The 24,104-nt window shown below is 40.3% G+C and overlaps 2 protein-coding genes across 2 annotated transcripts; one reads left to right on the top strand and one right to left on the bottom strand.

The window, feature by feature from the left end:
* Positions 1-957: 957 nt before the first annotated feature.
* PDHA1 (pyruvate dehydrogenase (lipoamide) alpha 1) lies at positions 958-12,463 on the top strand (the record flags this gene model as incomplete). Its single annotated transcript, XM_010075647.1, has 11 exons — positions 958-972; positions 2,349-2,417; positions 3,656-3,829; positions 4,581-4,707; positions 7,408-7,499; positions 7,843-7,935; positions 9,010-9,165; positions 9,390-9,461; positions 10,329-10,396; positions 11,224-11,332; positions 12,012-12,463. Coding segments are annotated over 11 exons (1,140 nt in total), but the record flags the coding sequence as incomplete, so codon positions are not given.
* Positions 12,464-12,998: 535 nt separating this feature from the next.
* Positions 12,999-22,947, bottom strand: LOC104463340 (mitogen-activated protein kinase kinase kinase 15-like; the record flags this gene model as incomplete). The annotated part of the gene is made up of 10 exons (XM_010075636.1): positions 12,999-13,119; positions 13,640-13,716; positions 13,838-13,935; positions 14,101-14,213; positions 15,083-15,293; positions 16,206-16,311; positions 17,029-17,214; positions 18,963-19,137; positions 19,866-20,043; positions 22,764-22,947. Coding segments are annotated over 10 exons (1,449 nt in total), but the record flags the coding sequence as incomplete, so codon positions are not given.
* Positions 22,948-24,104: the final 1,157 nt, after the last annotated feature.

Below are 24,104 nucleotides of genomic sequence, written 5' to 3'. Positions count from 1 at the left end.
AGGGGTCTCTTTGCTGCGTGTACTTCTAGTACGCATAGAATGGTTTTATTCCTTTTTGAAACCCTTTTCTGTGCCCTTTGATTTGTTTTATTGATGTCTGTTTGGACTGTCAGCACAGGTCAGATCTTAAACGGGGGGGGGGCAAACATACTCTTCTCGTTACGTTCTGAATGCAGCCATCTGACCTTTTTTGAGCCTGCTTCACCTTGCTTTGCTCAATAACTGTCTCTTTTCGTCACTTCCTGAATTTTCTGTCAAATTTTGTTGTGTTTTTTTGGCATTGTTTATTTTTTTTTCACACTCTTTTGTGTGAACAATCGTCAAAACTTACTTTTACCTTTTCATTGTCCTTATTCCATTATAATTGCTGTGGCCATGAGGAAAAATTAACCCTGCTGAAAAAAAAAAATTGGCAAGATCAAGTCAGTGGTAAAGGGTACTTTTTGGTGATTGGAAATCGGCTGCTTTTTTGCCCTTTAGAGCAAATGTGTAACTATACCTCTGCTCTGAAGTAGCTCGCCTGTCACTCCTTGTGGAAAAAGCAGATGGGTGGCTAGATTCATGAGAATGACATGACAGAGCAGGTTTACCAGAAGATCTTCCTATGTGTGTTGGGACAATATATCTAGCAGTATTTCCTAATATACAAGTAAAATATCTGTATTAAAATTTTCAAATATAAGTGCCTAAAATTAGTTCCCTACTGCAATTACTTGGCCTGATCCTAAGATACTGCATTTTCTTGGAAGTCTGAACTAGATCTGGTTTGGATATCTTAATACCGATTTTTGGATCGTAGCGATTACTGAATATGTAAATATCTGTCATGAATTGTTCCTGTGTGTTTATAGCAAAGGTATAAATTGCCAGGTAAATAGAAGCAGTCGTAATTGTTACAGTTACTTACTCTTATCTTTTTTTTTTTTTTCCCCCCCCTTCCAAATGCTGCTAACCTAGGGAGCTGTTAGCGAGGTAAGGCCTGAATCAGTTTTTTCAAGGTTTATTTTTGACAGGTGCACTGAACTTGTGCTTTTATGTTGTATTCAGGGCAGGGGGGTTGGACCAGAAGGCCTACAAAGGTCCCTTCCAGCCTCAGCCATTCTGTGATTCTGCAGATCCCAGATGCTTAATTTACTTCCAGCTCTAGAAATAAAATAGCTTTTCTTCACTGATAATACTGATGCATTGTGCTAAACAGTGTAGAAATTTGGTTTAAATTAAAAACTCTAGATATTTAATCTGATAATGGAGCAGAGGGGATGGGGATTGTGATTGCTAAATCAAATATGCAACAGAATAGGTAACCAAGCTGGATTGAGAATTTCAGATTTCTCCTGACTTTTTTTCCAAGCTTTATACGTAACAGTCAGACCCTTTTTGGACATAGTGGCCTGGACATTCTCAAAATTTTGAAATAATGAACCTTCAGCTAAATGTATGTAAATTCCATGGTTGAATGAGCTGCTGAAATTTCTGTGTAACTTAGTTAGCAATATGATTTTGCCACTAAAGATGTCATGCATTCCTTATGCTGTGGCCACAGCATGGCATGGACAGATGAACATCCTATCTGATGCTGCAGTAAAATTTAGTGAAGTTATCTAAAAATATGAGATGTTCATTAGTCAATAGCCTGTTCTTATTCTTTAAGATAGAACAGTAATGTATTTTTAAACATCTTTATTTCTCCTCTACCATGCCACCCTTTCTGTTGTTCTGTATTTCATGTATCCTCAGGTATGTCACCTTCTATGTTTCTATATAATTTTTAAGTAGTGGCTGTGCTGTTACCCACTTAAATGATACACTCTTCATTGTTATTGCCTTGCATCCCCCTAACTTCTATTCCTATTGAAAAGAAAGAGAGAGAGTAGTTCATATTCCAGGAATCTGCTGTGGGTTTTGGTTTGTTTTGAAATAAATTTTTTGTTCTATCAAGGCAAAATTCCAGTCATCTCAGAGAGCCATTAAAATCTGTATTGGCAGTCTCTACTTACATAGGGAATCTGGCATACGAAGGGAAAAGTAACTGTTTTTGTGGTTTTCATGCTCTTCACAGTCTTTTGGACCTTATTGGTTTTATTTCAGATAATCAAGGGTATTACAAATTTAAAATTCTATTCTCTTTTTCTAATCTTAATTTTAAATACTGGGTTTTAAAGGACTTCCAGCACATATATACAAAATGAAAGTTCTCTAGTATTATAAGGATATGCCATTGGTGAGTTTAATTTGCAAATTATTTCAATTTGGGAGTACTGTTAGAAATTATTTGAGAATTCACCTACTTTTGGCTGATAATTATGTTTAAATATTGCTCATGTTTTGTCTTTTTTTTTTTTTTTGAGGCATCTCGAGTGGTGGTAGCATCACGTAACTATGCAGACTTTGCAAGTGAAGCTACGTTTGAAATTAAGGTAAAGAAGCTGAATACTTAATACTGGTGTTCTGTGTAAGCTCTTGTTGTAGATCTTGACGTGATGGACGTACCACCTTGTATTTTCAATTAGAAAAATACAGTTTTAATTTCCAGAACCAAACCTCTGACTGCCAGGCCTGATTTCTATATGCAGCTGGAAGTCTGTGCTTAACAGTACGTAGTAATGTTGCTTGTTTCTTAAGAATGTGAAGTTGTGATTCTTTGCAGCTGTGATACTGCAATGGATTTGTGAGAATGGAGTCACAAAGGAGCTAAAGAACCTTTTATGTTCCGAGGGAGGAGTATTAATGTTTCCTTAATGTTTTTAAAACAAATAGCTGATGTTTGCTCCCTACCCTTCTTTCCATCTCCCTTTTGTTTATGGAGTCATGGTTGCAGTATCGTAGATGTGCATCTGAGTGAGGTCCATATGGATTTTGGAGGAAAAAATATGTCGTCCTTTTTAATGCTTGACTTGGTGCTGCTCAAAAAATGTGCGATGTATTCTGTCAGCTTTCCACAGTGGTTAGGCCTTGGGAAAAAGCGATGCTTTCATTATCAATAGCTTTTGTGCTGGCTTTTCATTCAGGAATTGATAAAAGAAACTCTGAAAGAAATGACTTAGTTTTCTTTTTACCCACTCCCTGTTTGCCCATGCCTGTAAAGTATTAAAATGGTTTCACAGGCAGAAGGGAGGGAAAATACGTTTATATTAAAGTCTTTTTGAGTAGATACAAGGTATGCATTATGGTTTGACTGACAGGGTGGCTGGTGCAACAGTGGTTTATTACTGCTTGTTAGAAGTGGTGGCAGAAGAGGTAAATCCAGTCTTAGGACCAGATCTTACAAACTATTTCACGAAGGCAACTCTTTAGTTTGTCTCTTCGCTAAGCCTCTGTAGCACTTACCAGGTATTTGGCATGCAGCTGTCATGGAAGTGTGCTTTTCCAGTATTTTGTGAGGACTTTAGTTCATCTATTGCTAGTAGGAACTACAAGGCTTCATTTCGTGAATGGAAGTATGTCTTTATTAAAAGTAAAGCTTTTTTCCCTGAATTTTGAAATAGTGCCCAAACTTTACAGTTATTTTGACCTATGAATTTAGGTTTAGCTAGCTTTCTTTTTTTAAAGAAATTAAAATCTGAATTTGAAAATGTCACATCATAAAAAAAATTAAGTAATATTCATAAATAGGATTAATTACTTTCAAGAAATGACTACTTATTCGACTTTGCAGAAATGTGACATCCATCGCCTGGAAGAAGGCCCTAGTACCACAGCAGTGCTGACTCGGGAGGAGGGGCTCCACTACTACAAGACAATGCAGACCATACGACGCATGGAGCTGAAGTCTGACCAGCTGTACAAGCAGAAGATTATTCGTGGCTTCTGCCACTTATATGATGGTCAGGTAAGATTCCCCCCCCCCCAAAAAAAAAAGATTTTATATTATCTTACCTTACTTAATGTAGGGATTTGAATAGAGTGGAGAGTAAATCTAGAACTGAGTATTTATGTGCAGTGTCTGAAGTTGTAGCCGGATCCATTATTTAGTTCATTATTTATTTAAAAACAATGAGCACACAAGGGAATCCCTGAGATCCTGGGACAGCAATAGGAAGAGAGAGAAGGCAAGGTGCAGCTGAAGAGCAGCTGACTGTGAGGAATGAACAACTGAAACATTAAATTCAACACATGTGGAGGACCACATCCTCCTCCTCAAACTTTATTGACATTTTTTGTTCCAGTGTCTCATAGATCATGTGCCCACTAAAAAGCAACAGCCAGGAGAAGAAACTTCATTAACTTGGTGAAACTTTGCCTTCTGTGCATCCTCCCGTGCCATTTTTGAATTGGAGTTGTTTAGATGCTTCATGTGGGAGATGGTTGTAGAAGAAGTCCGTGGATCTTTGCAGCTTCTAGTTCCCCTCCTGTCTGCTTTGGTTAGTCGAAATCAAGACAGGTTGGAACTTAAAGCCTAAGGCTGTTGTAGCTCCCAGTTTTGCAAACACAGGCCTGCCACACCTTGGGATTTGAGGCAGTCTCCTGTATCTGCTCTTCCTTTTTTTCTGATGATACTTGAAATATTTGGGACCATAGCTAGCCCTTGCCACACTGCTGACTGTGAAAATTGTGTGCTTTTCTTTATTCCTTTGTAACAGGAGGCTTGCTGTGTGGGGCTTGAAGCTGCCATAAAGCCTACAGACCATGTGATAACAGCTTACAGAGCTCATGGCTTTACATATACACGAGGAGTGTCTGTTCGAGAAATTCTTGCTGAACTTACAGGTTTGTGCTAAGTAAAATGAGGATTTGCATGCTGCTGTACTTGCGTCAGAAATTTTTATTCAAATTCAAAATGATGTTGATGCACAAAGGAAAGTGGGGCTTCAGAAGCAGTTTGGTGACATAGCAGAATAAATCAGTTTTGTAATTTTATGCTGCAACCACTTTTTATTATAGAACAAGTCATAAAGAATACTTACGTGCTGGTACTTCTAAAGCACAACTTCAGAAAATTTTTCTTATTTGTTGTGCCACAGCAGCTTGTGTAAATGGAGCTTGCTGGTGATAGGTGTTTATTCTCGATAGGACAGGGAATTACCCTCCCTGGGAGACAGACTTGGATTTTCAGCATTAAACCGCTGATGTCTTAGGAAGACTGGTAAACACTGCCTGTAATGATAAACTGAATGGTTTGACTGTAACAAGAATATTAAATGGTGATCTAGACAGATGCAAGATTTTGTGTAAAGGAGAGGTGCTTGTTCACCACAGGGTCATAAGTGCAGCAGGGGAGAGAAGAGTGGATCAGCCTGCCGAACTCTGAGAGGTCTGTGTGCGGATGCCAGCAGTGAAAAATGAACAAGGAGTTTGAAGGCCTTTATGAGTCATTGGTATAATAAAGTCTTGATCTGAGAATTTGAATGCTTGAAAAGTTAACACAGGAAAGCACATTTTGAAGGTAGAGAAGAGTTATGGTTTCGTATCCTAAGAACATATCTGTGTGTTAAGAATACATGCTAATAACATGCACAGAAGCCCAGAGTCTGGTGGATGATTGACTTACCAAGTGTCACTGGATACTGAGAAAAGAGAGTAAATAAGGAGATAGTCATGACTGAAGTCTGCTATTGGCTCTGCAACTACAAATATCAGTAATGATATTAAGTTATTTCTTTTCCCGACACTCATCATCTTCTATAGCATTATGCTTGGTTTTAGCGGAGTTCTTTTAATTGGGAAAGAGCAGCTGCAGTACAGAGACTGTTGTTCCAAAAAATTATGCTTGGGGTACATTTCTAGAGAGGAGTGCTGCTAGAGATAGAACCATAGAATGGTTTGGGTTGGAAGGGACCTTAGAGATCATCAAGTTCCAACCCCCTGCCATGGGCAGGGACACCTTCCACTAGACCAGGTTGCTCAAAGCCTCATCAAACCTGGCCTTGAACAGCTTAAATATTTGGTAAAACATGAGAAAAATAACTTTTCCTTTTTTCAATATTTTTAATAAAATAGTTACGTTACAAATAAAGATTCTAATTTCTTTCAGCACTGACAATGTTATACTCTTATTTTGAAATATAATTTCTAAACTGCATCTAGTAATTTTATTGCTGTCTATATGTAACATAAAGTATAGCCACAGTTAAACAGTAATATATTAATATATACTTGCAAACAAAGATCTTGATGGAAAATGCCAAACTAAAAGACAGCCTGAGTTGCAGTGACCAGAAAATTACAGAATTCTGAAGTCTTTGAAGGAGCAGGAAGCAGGGTCACCCAAAGACTAGTAGATAAGATCCTAATGGAAACTACAGAAAAGGACTTTTCAGGCGAGTTGATGATTCCCTGAGAAATGGTTTTGTGGATGTCAAGGCAGATTGTTCTAAGAAAAGTAGAAGGTGTAGTAAAAAGTGACATTGGTAAATCAGGAGTTTTTTGCTAAAACACAAGAAAGGATTGTACAAAAAGTGGAGGGAAGTTACTGAGGTTTAATTACACTGAAGAGAAATAGTATTCTCATTAAAATTAGACAATTTTTTTTTTGCTTTGGCTTTATCTGGCAAAATCCATGAAAGCTCACGTGGAACCAATTCATAAGCATGTGAAAGGTATGAGAAAGACCAATAGTAAAAATGATCCACGGTTAAGTGAGAAGTAGAAATTCCAGAAAGACATCCAGTGTTCAACTTCTAAAATAAACGCCAAGGCAAAAAAACCCAACCAAACAAGCTGTGCTTATCAGAAATAAAATAGAAGCCTCTGTGGCTATTAACAAGACAGAGTAAAATAAGAAATGGGGTAGACTGATGAGAAATTCTCTGTTCTTAGATCAGTTCGTTTAATAGGCTTTGTTGTAATGCTTTATGGACCATCAGTTATCTTCAAACTACAGCTTGAATACAGCCGGGCTAGGTGACTTTTTGATGTTTATCCTGGGGTGGGGAGTTGTTTGTCTCTTTTTTTTTTTAATGTGCTATCTGTAATTTTTACTCCTGATCATTATCACAGGGAAGACAAGTGTAGATTATTGCAACTAATGGGAAACAGTGTTCATGTCTTTCTTGGAGAAGCCAAAAATTATAAGAACTGTGAATACTTCTTCTTACAGGTTACATATATGAGAAATATAAACCATGTTGACTACTAAAAAAACCCAACGTGTATTTATCAGAAAGTGCTTTTGTATAGTAGGACACTGAAACTTCTTGATTGGTTTTAAAATTTCTTCTTAATCTCATTCTGCATTTCCTGAATTATGTTTTCATTATCATTCTCCCTTTCCCCCCCCTTCTCTTATTTGTTTTTTGATATATTTACCTGTAAACTCTTTGGGGAGAGGCTATTGTGTCTTAACTCCACATAGATCTAATAACCATGTAGTCTTAGTGTTATTAACTTTAGGAATTGAATTAGATGTTCCCATTTGTATAGTATATTTCCTCCAGGAAAAAAACAAATTGCTTGCTATTTATGTTTCAGGTCGAAAAGGAGGATGTGCAAAAGGAAAAGGAGGATCAATGCATATGTATACCAAAAACTTCTATGGTGGAAATGGTATTGTTGGTGCTCAGGTATATACGACTTCTACTTTAAAGCACAAGTTGAATTTGGCTCATGTCATGTTTCCTCTCAGGTTTTGTGGTGTGAGCTTGTATGCAGATACCAGTGCTCTTTTATGTCTTTATTCTTGTTTGCTCGCTGTTTTGTGAACCATAGCAAAAACAAAATTGAGAATATAGTTAATGTTTATATTTTGGCTGTAGTATAGATTGGAACAAATGGAAGTGAGCTGGTAACAACTTGTTTGAGCTGATCTCCAACAGTGTAAATATCAGTCTACAGTTCACAAGCTGCCTATCTCTAACTCCTCTAAACTTGTTCTAAAATTTTGGTTTTTCCTGTACTCTGTGATAGGTTCCTCTTGGAGCTGGGATTGCACTGGCCTGTAAATACTTCGGTAGAAATGAAGTCTGTCTGACGTTATATGGGGATGGTGCAGCCAATCAGGTAAACGAGCTTTGTCTGGTGTGGCTCTGTGAGGAGGAGCGTGACCGTGGGTAATCAGTTTCCCTTCTGTGAACTGTGAGCTCTGCCTTTCCCCAGCGTGGTGGGAGAGCACCTTTCACCCTGTCTGTGTAGTACCTGCAAGCCAGGCAACGTCTGACCTGGAACGTACGCTGAGATTTGTATGTTGGGCTTTCTGCTGCAAGTATGTTTTATTAAAGGAGTCCACTGATGCTGAAAAAGCAATCCCGGAGAGAGAAGATAATGTGCACCCTCTGTCCTACACTCCACTGCAATTTTTCATAGGGCTTTTGTTGTGAAGTACACAGTGAATGCTGTGCAAGTCGTGGGAGGAGAGGTTTCTTGTTTCTCTTGTTATCCTCTTTCTAGTTGTGCATGACTCACCTAAGTATGATCCCTGAAGTCTCTGCTGTAAAGAGAGCTCTGAACGATGGCAGTGAAGGTGGCAGTGCCACAAAGTAGGAAGAAACGTAACTTACATTCCTGAAGGCAGAGGAGAGGGCAGAGCTTCTTGCAGAGCCACTTATTATTGACATTCTGGCCAGTCTCATCATGTTATCAGGAGAGACATTAAGCCAGATAAGAAATTGGTGGTTCAGAGTGTACCATTGATATGATTTCCCACTTTCAGAAGACAGATAAGAACTCAGTTCTTGGTTTTCCCTGTCTTTGACATAGAGTAGCAAGGCTGATGCAGTCACTGTGGTTCAACTTTTCTTTGCTGTAGCAGCATCCTGTAGTATTAATCAATTGTGACTTTTTTATGACTGTTGCTGAAATACTTCAGTTAAATTTGAAGGTTTTATGCTACCCTAACACAGGTACTGAAACAGGTTTATAAAGTAAGTTCTGTAAACTATTAGGTGAGATGAAAGTTGCCTTATGTAGTGTAGCTTCTTTTATTCTTGCTGAGCTGCGGCAAGTGGCTGGTTTCAGATCACTATTAGTTTTAAAAGCTCTCTTAGCTAGGCCTCTGCAACTGAATGATTTTCAGTAGAGCCTAATGCTTGAAGGCTGAGCTCCCTGTCTAGATGTAACTTGCTCTTTTTCTTTCAGGGCCAGATATTTGAAACATACAACATGGCTGCTTTATGGAAGTTGCCTTGTATTTTTATATGCGAGAACAATCGGTATGGAATGGGAACTTCAGTTGAAAGAGCTGCAGCTAGTACTGACTACTACAAAAGAGGAGACTTCATTCCAGGGCTCAGGGTGAGTACAATCCCAGATCTTTTTGCAGAGGCTGGTGGAAGTGGGGGGATGTGTGTGCACACACCTGCACAATGCATACGTATGTATGTATTTCTTTTATTTATAAATGTTTTTTTAAATACAGAAAGTTTGAAACTGAATTCCTGTTGTGCTGTGGAGGTACTGAAATTGGAAATTTGGGCTTTGGCATTTTTTTGCCTCAACTTGTAGTTTCTGTTTATCAGGTGGATGGCATGGATGTTCTCTGCGTTCGAGAAGCGGCAAAGTTTGCAGCTGAGTACTGTAGAGCTGGAAAAGTAAGTTGGTAATCATCATTCCTTTTCCATAGGTGAAATTCTTAGCCAGATTATTGCTGCATAAAAAGTTCCTCATCTAGCCCATTTTCTCCAATCACCATTAAAACTTTATTTGACCTTTTATTTCCTTTTTTCTCCACAGTATTGAACCTGTAAGCAATTGAGTGGTTCTTTAATTTTGTTAGAATTTATTAACATGCAGTTGGCATTAAACAAGCATTTAAAAATATATATATATGTCATGATACTCTGTCATCTTTTTCCCCACATCTACCCCAGTTAAGTTCTGTTGTGAAAAGTGTTCTGACTGTCAGGCAGTTGTGTTCTTTGTGAAGAGATTAATTAGGGGAAGCATCAAGGAAAGTAGTAATCATTCTATATTTACAGCAAATGGAAAGTGAAGTACAAGTTTTGTGAGTCAGCGTTAGTGTCTGTCACCCAAGTGTGATACACTGGTTTTGAAGATTTTTAATATTTGGTGAAGTAATGTTTGTTCTGGGAACATACAGCAGAAAAAGAAAAAGGTTCATACAGGAGAACAAGGTTCTGTGAGTTACAATCTTACAGTGAAGCAACAGGGAATCTGAGAGTCTGAGTAGTGATGGAATGGCATTGGAAGGGAAGGAATTGTTTAATGCTGCTGAATAAGAACATGAGAATAAATGCGACAATATCAACATACACTTTCAGTTGAAAAGAGTTAAGTTTAATTTTACTGGTTGCGATAATGTTACATAAATTAAACTGAGAAAAACATTGAATTAAAATCATTCATTGCTGGTGCAATTCACCTATAGCAAGTACTTGCTGCTATAACAACAAATTGGTCACTCAAGGTGGTAACACACTGTATTTTTTTTTTTTGAGGGTCCTATTCTGATGGAGTTGCAGACATATCGTTATCATGGCCACAGCATGAGTGACCCTGGAATAAGGTATTCACTGGCATTCACTGAAAACAAATAAGTATTGATGGTCAAAATCCTGAAACTTTTGGATTTGATGTTTAAATCCATTGTGAAGTGCATATAAAGGTTGTGATGGAATTGCTGTGGGCAGCCTGATCACTCATCTCATTGCTCAGTTGATAATCCATGGCGATGTTACAATACCTGTTTTACTTGCAGAAAAAGCACAAAGTCAGTTAAACTGCTGTACTTTCTATTAATTAATTCTGCTTTCAGTGTGATTTCATGGTGTGTTCTGATCAAGCTTTGATTGAAAAGCAGCATGCTTTTCCAGGGTTTTTAGAGTATGTAAATTCCTGTAAACTAAAATTATAGGAACTGTTTGGACTGTTCAGTCACGGGGAAAAATTCTTAAAAATATAAATATACAAAAAGGCTCAGGCATTGTGCCAGCTGACAAATCTGAGTTTGTCTACATGAAGTAGAGGTGTATCCCAGTGCTTTGTTGGAAACTTGTAGTGAGTTGGAAGTGCACAGCAAGTCATCTAGCCCCTGCTTAGGGGAGATGGGAAGGAGGAAATGTAGCCCCTTGTAGTAATTGTCTCAGGCTGGGATTCCCTGCTTATGTTATGAGTCTGGAGCTACTTCATCTCAGTTGCCGCTTACAGATCTTCTAAGAAGTGTTCTAAATGTAGCTGTGCCACCCTTTGAGTGATGAATGTCACTGTATTTTCATTGCATTCCTGACAATTCTTTGGTCACACCTTGTTCTAAAAGTGAGCTCTGTCCAGAACCTCACATCCGTTCAAGGATACCACTGAAAAAGTTAGTATCTTTGCTTGTCTTGTTCCTAGCTATCGTACTAGAGAAGAAATTCAGGAAGTGAGGAGCAAAAGTGATCCCATTACTTCGCTGAAGGACAGAATGGTCAACAGTAACCTTGCTAGCGTTGAAGAATTAAAGGTATGGCTTTTAGTTGCTCTTTAAGCAAGCTCTTGAGCATCCACACTCTCTGAAAAGCACATCATAGGGCAGCGTGCATCGCTTATTCTTTTGAAGTTCTTTAAAGTTTGTTTTAACATCACTTTCATTGGTGAAGATGACGTTTTGTTGCAGACCAACTAATGAAGTTGCACTCTGCTGGAAAGGTGTTTTGCTTTTGGGTGCCGAGTATAACTCAGTGGTGCAAGGCTGGGGGTGGTGGGGATGTTAGTGTTTCAAATGCAGCTCTTGTCCTATACTAATGTGCAGAAATCAAAATTACCCAGGCTTTCTAGACTGCCTGAGAAGGAGGTCTCTGAAAAGGAAATTATCAATAGTGAAAAATCCTAATGAAAGACCCTCTAAGCAAATGTAATATAGACTTTCACCAACTCTGTTTAAAAAAAAAAAAAATTACACTGTCAGTGTTTTGCAGAATTGGAATTAAAAATGTCATGTTCCTCTGGCGATAAGTTACCTATACTATCCCAAAGGGACAAATACTGCCCTTTAGTAGGAAGTTAGTTTTCACAGGTTTTTAATTTCTTTTTATAGACAGTGTTAACAGTAATTCTGACCAATACTTCATCATTGTGTTTAAATTCAAAATTATGCTGCTTTTTCTGTTCTGTCTTCTAATAAGCATCTGATGTTGGTTTAGGAAATTGATGTGGCAGTAAGGAAGGAGATCGAGGAAGCTGCTCAGTTTGCTACCACTGACCCGGAGCCACCATTGGAAGAACTAGGTAACCACGTGTACTTCAACGAGCCACCCTTTGAAGTGCGTGGCCCAAACCAGTGGATAAGGTACAAGTCTGTCAGCTAAAGACCTTTTTGTTGGCATAACTTATTCAAAAGAATAAGTTAATACCTTTATGACTCAGAAACAAACCTTAAGTTTATTTAAAAGCTCTTTCAAAAGATGAAATGTCTAGGGAAATCCTTCTCAGTATGGATTTTCTTAAACATGCTGAATGATGTTTCTGAAGGAGCTAAGTTAAGAGAAAGCAGCAGTTTATTTAAATTGCTATATCTTTGCTTTACTGATTTTTTGGATTGCTGTATGTGTTATGTACAGTGTAAAAAAAAAAAAATTAAATTTTTCAACATTTATCTGGTGGTCTGCTTGCTTTGATTCTTGATGAACCACTTTCCCCCAAAAAACACCAAAAAGCCATTTAGATGCGGTGTTTTTGCTGCAGAAAAGTTACTAAATGAAAACATGACACCAGCCTTTTCGTAGTAGTTCAGTGAGAATAGCTTTAATACAAAAAGCTATATACATTCATCTATAAAGAGGTGACATATGCTCTAGCATATCCCCTCCCTGCTCAAGCCATCAGAACTGTAACACATTTTAAGTTAACAGTTTTCACAATGCTAAAGCCAATGCAGATGGGTGGTACCTGTTTTGCAGAAAAGGGTGGTGGTTTTTTTTTTCTCAGCAAATGCTTTACATTTTAGCCATTTGACTTCTGCATTACTCTTTCATAAATAATTTTAAGTTCATTGACATAGAGTTAAAAGCTGTTCCTACTCACTGTGTATTACACTGATGGTCAAACAAGCACCATAATTGTGCAAAACCTGCAAGGCCACTATACATACATATATACATCTAATAATTTAAGTATTAGGAATGTATTTTTCATTTGCTTTTTCTGCTTACACATTCTCCTTCTGAAGCTTTACTCATCTGCACTGAGGTCTTCCCAGATGTTTGGCGGTGGTTTAATATTGCATTCCAAATTCTGCAGAGAAGACCACCCCTGTATGAAGAAGCATGGAGAACCATTAGGGAGAACCCCCTCCTCTCCATTACCTGAAATTAAGCAAGAAGTAAAACCTAGAAATCCCAAGAATATACCAGTTATGACTACCTAAAAAACACTACACTTTAAGGTTATAGCTAAAACAATTGCTTCCTGCTCAGCCAGGGGTTAACAGAATTATGATGAAGGGACTTGAATCCACAGGTAGGAAAAGTAAGTTCTTCATGCCTATTTTCCATACGATTACATCATCCTGAAAGGTGCAGCAGTATCTCCCACCCTTGACAAATGCCAAAACTTAAATGGCTTGAAGCACCCTTGGTGTAGTTGTTGTTATGCTGTGTCAGTTCAGATGTGAAAAACTTTTAACAGAAAATCAGAGATTAAATTCACAGCAGTTGCCACTGAACTAAACTACCACTGACCTATCTGAATAACCTAACTTATATAAAAAAGTTTTTTTATAAACTACTTTAATTAACAATTCTTAACAATGAACTAAGAAGTACTTTCTTACCGCAGTTGAAGATACCGCAAATCATCTTTAGTGATATCATTAAGGACAGCACTTAGTGTATAATCTTCTTCAGCAAACTAAAAGGCAAATTTATTCCTGAATTGATATTCCTTCTTTGAAACCAAACTGCTAATTATGACTACACTGACCACCTTTTAAAAGGTCTTTTTTTTTGTTGTTTTTAATTTTTTTTTTTACCCTTTTAATGGCTTCCAAGTCTGCTCCTTGTTGTTTCAGCCAGTTCATGAGCTCAGGGTCTGCATTCTCTCTAAAAGTTGTTGCAGACAATTGGGAGTCTTTAACAGAAAAAAATGTATAAGTTTATACACCTCAAAACTAGAGCAAAAGTGGTAATTTTCAGACTACTGAAGCTTAAAATGGATGGTCTTTGATCCTTTAAACAAACTCATGATCCAATATATTTGTGTGCAACTGGCAAAGTATGGAGTATCTCCTCATACCTTCAGGTTTAAGTTTTAATCGAAGCAAGCGTAATTCCTGAGTTTTTTGCTCCAAAGATTGTCGTAAGAGGGTCTGATACTCCTTCTCCTTCTGAACAAGATTTTCCAAAAGCCTGTTAGCGTACAAGAGAGATGAAAAGCAACCATACTGAGAATCAGTCTAGCTGAAAAAAAAAAAAACTTTTAATGACTATCAGAGGACACAGGCACTTAAGAGATATTGTCTTAAGTAATGTATTTTATAGCTTAACAGATTTCATTTTGGTTGTCTGACACTCAGCTTAGTGGTGGCACTTTAAGGCTTTCATCTTTGCAGAATTTAGCTTGTAACTTCTCTTCCTAGTGTTCTGCAGGCTCCCTGGGCAGAGTTGCTGCCTTTGTACTGTAATTTACTGCCGAACAGCATAGCACTGATGTTTTAGCAGGGAATTTATTATTGCAGATTTACATCACAACCATAAAGAAGAGTGGGACCTTCAGCTGTTAACACACTGGCAGCAGCCTGCGACCATAACCCAGGAGAAACAGGACAGTGGTTCTGCTGAGCTCCGGTTGCGCTAATCAGCGGGCAGCCTGTCCCCTGGGCCAGAACAGAGCGGCTCTGGCTGTTCCTTGCAGGAACAGCCTTGAGGGCACTGCCGCTGGGTCAGGTGGCATCCAAGGAACCAAGGAAGTAGGAAGGAACTGGCACAGTTGCACAAGCCTAATTACTTAACAGTAGTAGAAATCCAACATTCTGCAATTAAAAACTAATTACACTGAAACAAAGGTTGTACTGAAGGCTGTTGAGTTGTCATACCAGTGCTGCCAGCGTATTCTGAATCCATTTGTGGTCCTGGAAGGACTGCTTTATCATGAGGCAATTGTGGGAGGTGAGCATTATTTATGTTATGCATGTACGTGTCACTGTAGAAAGCAATGTCCGAGAGCTTTTCAAAGACTGACTGAAAATAAATACACAGTCTCTTTATAGGAGGGTTACCTTAAGGTCTCTTGTTTGAGTCTGCCCAACTCCAGGCTAAGCTGCTGCTGAGCCCTATGTGACATGACAGAACCAAGGGTGCTGACTCCTGATGTGATGGCAGGATCCTCAGCCCCATTTTGTTCAGTGGGCTGGGAACTGTCCTCCACTTCATCACCGTCTTTGTCCCCAGCTTCTGTTTCTGATGCTGGCTCAAAGTGAGCTCGAAGCTCTGGAAAAAGGAAACAGTGTAAGAAATTATTTGTTTTGGACAAGTGTGTCTCCAGAGGTATTAATGAGAAACCCTTGAAAGCTTGCATTAAAAAAAAAAAAAAAAAAAAAAAAAGTTTTCCCCTAGTGCCCTTGACCACAGAATTCACAAAGCCTTCCTCTTTTCCAGGTAGCATTTCTGACCCCAGTTCTCTCAGAACTTGCTGCAGGTGGCCATGCTTCCCACCACAGAATAGCTGGCATTTTTCTTCTACAAAGTCCTAAAAAATTTGGCCAATTTGGCTTGAAAGTAAAAGTAACTTTGGACTGAAAGGGCTCACCATCACTGATTGGTGTCAGAACATTCTCATACTGGAAGGGGTGCTCAGCACTTCGAGACCTACAAAACTACTTGAAAATTTACAACTTACTTCCAGACGGCTCTCAGTCATTTGTCCTCCTCCTCCTTTTCAGTGGTGATGATTTTTCTGCAGGCCAAAACCATACTCCTCCTCATACTAATGCACTCCCTTTGCATCTGTTCCACAGCTCAGTAATCATTTTTCAGAACACATAACCAGATCTGCGCAGCATTACCCACCTTGGACATCATTAAAATGTTGTACAGAGTCATTTTCTTTCTTGCTGGAAAAGCTCCAGCTTAGACTGAACTTAATTTGCCTTTTTTTGTCCTGGTGGTGCAGAACCACTGGTTATCTCCTCATTATGTGCTTAAGTACAGCATTAATCTTCCAGATCAACACTTCCTTCTGTGCAACATTCTGACCCTCTGCCTTTGATGCAGTGGCACATGGGATGCAGTTAATGGCACGTTGACAGATTAAACATCTAAACTGTTTCATTTGCTATAACTCTTTGATATGCAAACAGCCTTTTAAAAAAAAATATATTATTTTCAGCTGCTTTGATTTACCTGGAATAAGAATAGTGACTGCTGCTTGGACTGCACGGCGAATTATGTTATCCATTGCAAACATCCAGTGGGGCCTTATTAAATGATTTCTTAATACTTTGTTCACCTATAAATGAATAAGCAAGTAAAAGCAGAAGCAAACAACATTTGCTTACACCTTAGGAAAGAGAATCCTGTTTCTCAATAGTGAGATGTTCTGTCAAGTAACAATTGCACAAGTCACTAAAACCCTCCCACCTTTGAAAGTCTACACAACAGATTTGACAGTTTGAGACTAGAGCTATCAATCCGTACCCAGACTGGGACATTCAAGCCCCTCTAGAGCACAAGGAGGGGTAGAACAGGAAATAAACGTAGGATCCAGAACCAACATTAGAGCTCGCGGTGAGTGCACGGGCAGCCCTTTGAGCAGCACCACCCTTGGCTTCAAGGCCTTCCTAGGAGTGCCCACGTGAAGCTCACTGAGGGCCCAGCACATCAGGGCTCTGTGTCCAGCCCCATGTGCCCCTCTGAAGAACTTGGCTGCACCCCAGTCTTCCTCCTAGAGCAAGGGAACTTTCAGCACTGGTGATCCACAGGTTACCAGGGAAAACCTGACCTTCAAACACCTTTAGTCTTTTCTTAGTCTTCTATACAATCAGTCACCAGGGCTTTGTCTACTCCATACTGCCCACATCTTCCCACCCTCCCCAGCAAGCTCTCAAGAGAGCTTCTGAGGAACTGGGGCAGAAAATGGCTGTTCTGCATGAGCAGGGTAAGGAGGAAGAGCGCAGAGGCTGTCCAGGGAGAACCCTTCTTCCCCTGTGCTAGGCAAGGGACTCACCGCATCCTGAAAGCCAAACAGCACCAGATGAATCTGATTGATGGAAGTGCTGTCAAAGTCCAAATCCATTTTCAACTTGGATATGGTAGAAGCCATCACTCTCTGCTCTGGAGAGCGTATGAAGTCCCTTAAAATCCCAATAATTTGCTTGATGTGAGCCACTGAAAGTTGCAGTTCTTCAGAGCTCTGGAGAAAAGATGATGAATGTATATCAAGTAAATCCCAGAATCATTAAACATCTTAATTAGTAGCATTAGTATTTTTAGGGTTAAAATGTATAGCTTTGCCCATGTATATTTCACACTGATGCACAGAAATCACAGAACTTTAGTTTCGGCAAAGCCTTTATTTTCCACTTTTTCTAACTAAAATTTTTTAATAGTCATTCCTATTTTCCAAAAAATAGTGGCTGTCACAAAGGGAAGAGGGTCCAGATAATGTCCACACGTTTCTCCAATGTACTGCAGAGGGCAGTCCTCCTCCATAAAAACAGCAGAATGAGTTCATAAGAGACCCAAATTTTTCAGATGCTATCCTTCTAGTAAGCTAAATCTGGACTTATATCTAATTATGTAGACATTTTATTTCCTTTATTTACTTAGCCAAAAATATATGCATTTATCATAAGTTAGAAAAAGGTCTAAGATCACACAGTGATAGTACTCAAGTGTTCATTCTATGATTTGCAGTCCATAACTCCTACAGTTAAAGCTATCCAAGTGCCTGTAAGAACAACAGCCTGCATAATTAAAAGGTAAAGGGAGAAGTATTACAGAAATTATGGGGGAAAAAATGATTACAGCAGTGCTGAAAAACAGCTGGAGACTGAGGTAGGACTTGCTGTTACTAAATAATCCTTCTTTATCCTGGAAAATATTTAGAGCCCTGGTTATTTCTGACTGAGATCTCACATATGAATGTTACTCCTCTGTAAGGTTATTAGCTCTTTTGCAGTTTAAGCTCAGAGCAGAAATTTACCCCAATTGCTCCCCCAGCCTGAGCTCTGTGGGCCTTTCTGTTGGGCCTGTAAAGCTCTACAGGAGCCCCCAGGGTCTGGAGCACGCCGAACTGTGCCGTTAGGCAGCGTGTAGGGGAAGTGACTCATGGAGGAGAAGCAAACCCCTGCGCTGTGTGGAGCCGGCTGCCCACACCGGGCTCAGCTGGAGCTGCCTGGGAGCATCAGGGACCCCGGCAGCGGCGCTGCAAGTGCCTTTGCACCGAGAGCAGCAGCCAGCCGGGGGGCACCACAAGAAGAGCCAGCAGGCTGCCCCTTCTGTGAATGCAGTCGAGGTGAAAAGACAGAGCTTTGTTAAGAACAGACACCACCAGCACACCAGAAGCAGACATTAGGAAAAGGCTAAGCAATCACCTCTGTTACTGGTGTGTGGCATTGCTTGGCTATGGGTTAACCGAACATTAATTTTTCTTGCTCCTCTTTACAGTCACTAAACCTTCCCACTCCACCCTTCCCTCTACAGAAAATCTACCTTAGCTTTTTTAAGATTCATGTACTGTGTTCTTGGCACCTAGTTTACATTTGTTTTGAATTAAAAGTGGTTAATCAGTTCTCTATCCTTAAAGCAAATAATACCCATTACTACCTGTTGTTCCATTTCCATGTCCTTAAAAGCCAAAACAAAACACAACTTCAAAACCACCCAACCCATCAACCTCAGCCTCCCAATCCCACATCAAATGCACCAAACCTCCCCCTCCGAAAAACCCCAAGAGCCCAACAACATACAAAAGGTGGTGTTCGCTATCCATTCATACAGTAGCAAATGGCTCCCACAGTTACGGGCCTTAGAGATTAAAGATCTTCATAAGGAACAATCCAAGCATTTGCATTTATTAGTTTTCAGAAAAGGAATGGTACTACCTACCTTGTCATTTTCCTTTTTGACATGGGATAAGGAGAGCTGAAGTGACATTACCTGTGTAATACAGTCCTGCAAATTGGAAGCAACTTCATTCTGTTCTTCCTTAAGGATTTTATATAGGATCGCTCGGCGTTCACTGTCCTTCCGCAGCAGAAACAGACCACAATCCTTATCCTCAAGAGAAGGAGAAGAGCTCCTGTCCTCCGAGGCTGAGCCCTCATCAGGCACGCTGCATCAGCAACCGGGCCACACGCACAAGAGATACCTCAGCATTAGCAACATGGCAGTACTGTCAGAAGCGAGTAGGGACACTTAAGAGGTTAAGAAGTGAGTTAAACTACAGCAGTGGATTGATCAGACTGTTAAACACTAATTCTGAGACAGAAGATGGTTCTGATCGTCAGCTGGCATAAACCTCACTGAAGTTGAAAGCAGAAGGCTGATTTCATCCCACTGAGAAGCTGGCATCAATATCACCCAGCGCTGGTTCATTTTTAGGGAGGAAAGCTGAAAACCCCTGCTGAGATAACTATTTTTTCTTTTCTGGCCCCATACTGCAACATACTCATTTGAAAGTATTGCTTTGTGCTCTCTGATCAGCAGAACTATCTTTCTGCTGCCCCTTTCCCACTTTTTTTTAATGACTACATGGAAGGGTCAGTTCTTCTGCTAACTCCTGAATCCATATCCACTCAGTCAGTAAGACAACTGACATTTTTTCACTGGGGAGGGAAAAGTATATAAATACATGTAAACCTTAAGGAGAAAGAATCATTGTTCATTAATTAAATATAGACAATATTTAAATTAACTGGCAACTTGCCTGTACAACTGGCTTCTTGTTTAACACACTGCATATCTAGTCATTATGTGAAAAAATTGCCCTCAGATAAAATATAATGTGAATTAAATCCACCTAATCCCTCACGGATGTCAAGCAAAAAGCAAATGCTTTACCTTAATAAATGGGAAATGGGATGCTTTGTCTGAATCTCTGAAATGGATCTCTTTGGCCTTTTGAAAAACATGTCATGCTGTACATCAGAGTCTGGCGAAACAGAGCCATGCTCACTGCTGCTGCTGCCAGCTTGTTCTCCGTGGACTGGCAGCGAGAGGGATGTATTGCGATTATAATCTATGAACAGACATTGTAAAACATGTAACAGAAGTAGGCAGAAAAGGGAAATGTGCTTAAAACAGCCGTGATCATCTTCAGTGATGCAAAAAACCTCATTTTGCAAAATGGCTGAGGGAGAGGTAGCCTTGTTGATAGAAAGCAGCAGTGCAACTCAAAATCATTACATGCATAAGCAATAAAAGGTGTGAATGATTTAACCCAAAGATGGCAAAGCACCTAGATACTCAGATGAAATGCTATTTTGTTACCCTTTCTTGCACTGGTACACACTCCCCCTTGGTGCCGCTCTCACAAAGTTGTACAACTGGATATAAAGCCGTTTAAGGAGCCTGAATCAAACCAATGGGTTCCCATTAGCTACTCCGCCACAGGCGTATCTCTAAGCAGGGAGTGCTCTGCTACGCGCCCTCCTCACCTCTGCCAGACTGTGTTAACGGACATATATTTGCTCCCTCTCTGACACCCAAGGCATCTGCCTCACTTCCTTGTCTCCTTGCCCTCGATAAGGACTCTCTCTCTCTTAGCCTGAAGGAAATCTCTTGTCCTTTACCAATTCATCTTGAAATTAGAAGAAAAAAACAAACAGATATTGAGAGCTTGCTATAATCCTGGTTGACAGTCTGCAGCTGTGTGACAGGACAGGTAAGGAAGAAGTTCTGTCAACTCAGAGTGAAGAAGAGGAAGATAAAATATCACAAAAGTTTGTGATGCTTCTCACTACAAATTGTGTGGAGGTGGAGGAGGAACAGAGTGAGAAGCTAAAAGTTCTTCAGAGAGCTCTGAAATACTCCATAGAACATGACTGATGTCCAAATGGCTGAGGTTAAACAGTGACAGAAATGAAACAATATGTGTCACCTTGTGAGTACTGGTTCAAGGCATCTCAGCAGTACAGAAAATTGAAGTTGCCGTCCCAAGAGTAAAGGGCTGAGATGTGCTCTGGGCTGCTTTTATTATTGGAAAGAAAAAAGGGATAGAGAGAGGATGGAAAGATGGGGACAAAGCTGAGGAGATTGGCGGTGAGGGAAACAGTAGAGGGAGGAGACAGAGTGAACTGCTGCAGCTGAGACTGGGGCAACTGCTGGGCCAGCACCTGCCTTATGCCCCCAAACTCCCTTGGAGATGGCAGCAGCAGCCAGCACAGCTTTCCCCAGCTCCGGCCCAGCCGAGCACACACTCGGCTGCAGCCATGTTCCATTTTCCTCCTCTCACCCAATAAACAGTTTTCATAGCATTTGCCCGCTCCACTCGTGTCCATGGTCAGCACTGAGCTTGCTTCTTGCTGCAGCTCAGTGCTTAACCTTGCAGCACCAGACCCTCAGGCCATCTGAAGGAGCTCCATAACCTCATCCGCGAGCAGGAGAAGAGAAGGAAGGAGGAAGGCAAGAGGAGGGAGGGGGTGCAGAAGACAGCTGCCCCTCCCCTGGTATTTGACAAAGAGCCTGTTGCTCCCAGGGCAGCTAACAAGGCAAGCTCCACCCTTTCTAGTGCCACGCAATTTTTTCAGGAAAATGTCCTCAGGCAAGGGCCAAAAGGCCCCAAGAGAACATTATTACAGTGGGGCAGAAAGCTACAGCCTGCCAATAGCTCCTGACTGCTGCCGCCCTCGCTGAGAGCGCGAGCTGTCCCCTTATCCCAGCGTAACTGCAGGGATTGCAGTTCCCAATGCCTCTCAGGACAAGAGGTTTCCTTGCTGAAACCAATTCAGCTAGATGTTATAAATTCTGTGCTAGTTTTTCCCCTTGGAATTCCATGCTTTCAAATGTTCCTTGCTGAGGGGGAAAAAGCTCAAAAAGGGAAGCAATTCCATTTGCATTGGTAGTGTGTGCATGTGCAGGTAGGAAAGAAACAGCAAGGCCAATGGCTTTCCCTGTTTTTAAATGGACTGTTCCTTCAAACACTAATGATTTATTTAGCAGGTCTATATTAAGGTTTATTATCTTATCACTGAGAAAGTTGCTGAAAGAGGGTAGATTTAGATTAGATATTAGGAAGAAATTTTTGACTGTGAGGGTGGTGAGGCACTGGAACAGGTTGCCCAGAGAAGCTATGGATGCCCCATCCCTGGAGGTGTTCAAGGCCAGGCTGGATGAGGCTTTGAGCAACCTGGTCTAGTGGAGGGTGTCCCTGGCCATGGCAGGGGGGTTGGAACTCGATTATCTTTAATGTCCCTTCCGACCCAAACTGTACTATGTTGGGAGGGGGTGAAGGAACACGCTAGGCAAATAAAACAAAACAACCCACTAAACAGCTGCTTCAGCACCTATGTGCCAAATTTCTGAGTCACATATCAAGTTTGAAAATGCTGAGCCATGTAGACCTGAACACCTGATAGACCCACATTTTCAGGTGCCAAACACCTACTCTATAAAACTCATATCTCTGAAGCATATATAATTGTGAATCTAAAATGTAGAATTGCTTTGGAAAGTCACCACCAAATGCCATTTTTCTAGTTTTAATTGACTATAAATGAGGCATTTATTTCTGGGGAGAGGAAAAATGGGGTTGGGAGATTTCAGCAAGCAAAACACAAAATAAGCAAGACACCATATTTTGTGGGGATTGTTAAATTTAAATATGTCTAATTACAAATCACAGGCACTTTCAACAGTTGAGTTCCTGCTGCTTTCCTGGCACAAGAAATGTCCTTTCTGAAAGAGAGTGCTTAATGACTCCAATCTTTTATACAACACTTAACGATGATAATTCCTTACCTGAAGGCTTGAATGCAATTCTGCTTTTCTTGCCCTTGTTTACTTGTTTCATGAAGGAATCTCTGAGCAAATCAGATGCTGTAACACGTTTACTAGGATCAGGTTCAAAACAGAGCAAAATAAAGGCCCTTGTTTCAGCAGACAGTGATTCTGGAATTTCAGGATGAATCTTAAACATCCCAACCTGCAAGTAAAACACAAATACACATTATTTTTACTAAACAACTGCAAGGAGACCATGGGCCAAACCTTTCTTATAGTGTGATCTCTCATGCTCTCGCTGACTCTCATGGAAAACGAGTGATCCAGGTACCCACACAAAGCAGTGAAGTGACAACAAGGTTCTAATCCCGTTTTTCTTCATTGCAAACATGGCGTGAATATCCATGTGGTATTACACAAATGTCAAGGTATGGATGTATCCAACCATCTACCTTCAAACAATCTCAGGATCAGAACGGTATCGACACCAAGTACTTCTACCAGCCACAAATTCTCCAGCTATTGCGTATGCTTCCCAACACCCCTGCCCAGTACTGTATCTCTCAGTTGCTGACTCTCCAGCACATTCATGCCCAGGAACAGGAATACCTTCCTCCTCTAGCACCGACTGCCTGGGGCCAGCACCTGTTCTGCTCCTGTCGCTGACAAATTTCCCTGTACAAATGCTCACAATGACCTTGCCAGACCTTGTCACCACCCCAGCACTCAGGCCAGATGTCTTCCCTAGCTTTTCAGTCTTATTTAACTGAAAATCACATGACGTCCAAAGGTTTAACAAGAGCCGCTGCTCTTTCTTTAAGTAAACATCTACAGATTTCTCCCTAGTGATTTTTCCAGCTCCTTCACTGCCTTCTTACTCTCCAATGCCAATCTGGCATAAATGTTTTGAAGCCAGAGTTGTGTAACACGTGTGCACTGTATGGCATGTATCTGGGTAGATTATGGCGTGTAGTCTCAGCATCTACATAAAACAGGTTCTGGAGTACAACCAGAAAGATAGTGGCCACAAGGGAGATGGTAGCCCAGCAGTTAAACAAGTGCCAGCTGCTTTTAAATAATCTCATTGTACAGCTGCGGTAACACACTGAGGCACCATTAGGCACGCACAATAGTGGTTCAGCTTCAATGCAAGCTGAAGCAAAAAATGCTGAGCAGTCGTGCTCCTGTTCACATGACAGTGCAGAACATAAAATGCTAATAAATGCATTAAGGCCTTCCAAACCATGACTCTAAGCACATTCAAAACTCAGTTTTTCCCGCACATAGCATTTTTATTATATGCAACTTGCTAACCTCTACAATTAAATTGATGTATTTAATAAAGAAATAAAATAAATA

This window comes from Pterocles gutturalis, unplaced genomic scaffold (genome assembly GCF_000699245.1).
Source record: "Pterocles gutturalis isolate BGI_N339 unplaced genomic scaffold, ASM69924v1 scaffold40461, whole genome shotgun sequence".
In the NCBI taxonomy this organism is placed as follows: Eukaryota; Metazoa; Chordata; class Aves; order Pterocliformes; family Pteroclidae; genus Pterocles; species Pterocles gutturalis.
Note: the sequence above shows the minus strand (reverse complement) of the source record. Positions and strands in the feature narration are given on the sequence as shown.